Genomic DNA, 2,917 nt, shown 5'->3' on the forward strand with positions numbered 1-2,917 from the left:
AAAGAGAAGCAGGGACCCTTCTGCAAATCTCTTTAGTATCATATAGCTTGCTATGGCTATACAGAGATAGGGGACAGAAAAATTGACCGTTGGGCTCAAGTCACTTTCTCATCCTTGGACTAGATATTTCCTATAGCAATGGAATTAAGGCCTACCAGAATAGTAAACATCAACAGAAAATCATTTAGAAGTTAGATTTAGAAAAAGCATTTATGTTGTTTGGAAATAGGCTGAGAAGCTGAGGAAAGGCATGCTTTTAGTGGCATGATGGCAGAGGGAATTTAATGCAGAATTAGCAGCTTTATTCTCATTAAAAGGGGATAGTCCAGTATTTCTGCAAGTAAAACACCATACACTTCCAGTGTTTTGTAGCTCAACCAAATAATACCACTTTTGCCTATCTAGCGCAATACTGAAAGTACATTCAGTGGATGCTCTCTTTTTGTTGGCCAGTAACACAGAATTCTCTGCAAGTATCGGATAAGCTCCTTTCGGAAAGCAGACTGGGTACAAGCGTAGAGATACATGTTGATAGCAGTGTTAGTCATTTCCAGCATGGTACCAATATCTGCCATGATGTTAATGGTCTTTGAATAATCTTGCCTATCTACGCCATAGTAGGAGGTTTTTATGACGATTTGAGTCACAAACCGGGTGGTGCAGAGACAGGCAAATGTCAGTGAAACCGCAACTAAAAGGATGACTGATTTCTTCCAGTTACGAAAATGGGTTGCAGGTGGGGTTCTGTGCAAGACTGCCCAAGTGACACTGTGTACTTTGTTATTGTGGATTATCTGCCTTAGAATGAGGCTGTTTAAAGTGAAAATAATGATGTATGGAATAATGTAGATCACAGAAGTCTGAAACCACACAAGTCCTTCTACATATGCACTGGGGAGATCAGGGTTGTCTTTGCAGATGGCATGTCCTGTACCATTCTCCATTTCTGAATAGTTAGACCAGTAGTGGGGGATGGCCACAATATAACAGCAAACATGAATCACAACAATAACACAAAGTATTTTTCTAGGAGAAGAGATTTTCATCCTGAGCTTGATAGTGTTGATTGCAATGAAACGCTCAACGGTGAAAGAAACCATCAGCCAGACGGAAGTGTTAACTGCGCCATAGTTGAACACATCCCGCCAGGTGCACCAAGGATCTCTGTACCAGAATGGACTTGTGCAAAAGCACTCTACAATTATCTCAGTGCCAACCACAAGAATAAGGACCACTGTGTCAGCCAATGACATAGCCATGAGGAGGTAGCGACTGGAGGTGGAAACAAAACAAGTTTTTTGACTGAAGATCACTAATGTCATAATGTTTGCTGCAAAATAAAATAAGATGTGTTTATTCTTGTTGTTGACATCCACCAAGCATCTACTTAAGTTCAGGACCAGCATGCCAGATTATTCTCCCATGTGCTACTAAAGTTCCCTTGTTACTTATTTATTGGGTATGTTCCTATTGCATCAGCTTACTTGCTTATCAAAGGCCTTGTCACAATAAAGATTAGCACAAATGAGTAAAACTACTACTGTGCTGTTCTCTAAATCTTCCAGAACAAAATGCCAAAATCCTTCCTCTTTTTACCATGATATTCTTAACAAAAAGCTAATTTCTGATACCTGCTTACATTGTGTGGCAAGAAAAATAATTAATCATGAGCTTTTCTGCCAGTACATGCAAGATCACACAATCCAAATTACAATAAAAAAAGATAAAACAGAATTTTCAAGTGCTCAATGATTCCTTTCAGAAGTTTGGTATCAGCAGCTGGAAATTTTGTTATTGATTTCAGTAAGGATCAGAAATATGCAAGCATTCAACTCTTCCACTCCCTTTTCTTTTAAGATACTTGTGACACTATCATTATTTGATGTAAACATAGAATGCAGTTTGCATAATTAAACTGAAAATAGTCAGTGAACATACAGATTGAATTCCATTTTGGAATTAAGGTACCATTGTAATTTATAGGTAACCATTCTGGCTGTTGAGGATCCAAAAATAATGAATTTTATTCACAGGATCTTTCTGTTCTTTCCTGTCACTCAGTTATTCCTGTTCTCTTCTCTTCCCTAGATCATGTGTCCCAATCATCCTGGCTCTTGCCCTTCCAACATTGATTGTGCATTAATTTGCACCCTGTTGGTATTACCTTGCACATAACTTCCAATTTTGCAGCCTTCAACTCCTGTTGTTTCCCCTACTTACATGGAATGCCAATTATGACTAGAAGAGGGTAGAATACTTTCTTCAGTGTTGTAATCCAATAACTTGGTTTCATTGTAAAATCCAGTCCTCCTTTACAAATGCTGACAGCACCAACCCTGTCTTTACTTATGAGAGGATAGTCCTCTGCTTATCTTCCATCTACTATGCTTAATTAAACACTGAACTGATTATAGCATCTATAAATCATTGGTAAATTATTATCTAGGTGCAGATGAGATTATGCGTAAGAAAATTACCTGTGAACATAAACCTAAAGAATAAAAAGGTATACTAGCATTGTTTAATTTTAATTACCTGAATTGCATCTTTTTATAGATTCCTTATTGAATAAAAATTATTTCCCTCCCCCACAAAGTTGGTTAATTTAACTTAAGAACAGCAAAACCCATTCACTTAAAATATGAAGAAATAATATGTAAAATACTCTAGGAACATGCAAATACAATCCTATACTAGTTTCCCTATAAAGTTTGGTATAGGAGAGCCAGTTTGGTGTAGTGGAAGAAGACTTTGGATTACAAACTTTGAAACTATGAATTGTAGTCTTGCCTTAGGTAGGAAGTTGGATGGGCAAAAATACCTAATTAGAAAAAAAACAACAACCAAGCTCAGAGAGCACCAAGGATCCCCCTCACTAACTGATATGTTTAATTTGGGCTTTATATGGTAGCCTCTA

At 37.4% G+C, this 2,917-nt stretch overlaps 1 protein-coding gene across 1 annotated transcript; it reads right to left on the bottom strand.

The window, feature by feature from the left end:
• Window positions 1–401: 401 nt before the first annotated feature.
• On the bottom strand, window positions 402–2,293 carry LOC308666546 (putative G-protein coupled receptor 139; the record flags this gene model as incomplete). The annotated part of the gene is made up of 2 exons (XM_081325438.1): window positions 402–1,330; window positions 2,221–2,293. The coding sequence occupies 2 exons, from the start codon at window positions 2,291–2,293 to the stop codon at window positions 402–404; spliced, it is 1,002 nt and encodes a 333-aa protein (XP_081181564.1).
• Window positions 2,294–2,917: the final 624 nt, after the last annotated feature.

This window comes from Vipera berus (genome assembly GCF_964194415.1).
Source record: "Vipera berus genome assembly, chromosome: 3".
Lineage (NCBI taxonomy): Eukaryota > Metazoa > Chordata > Lepidosauria > Squamata > Viperidae > Vipera > Vipera berus.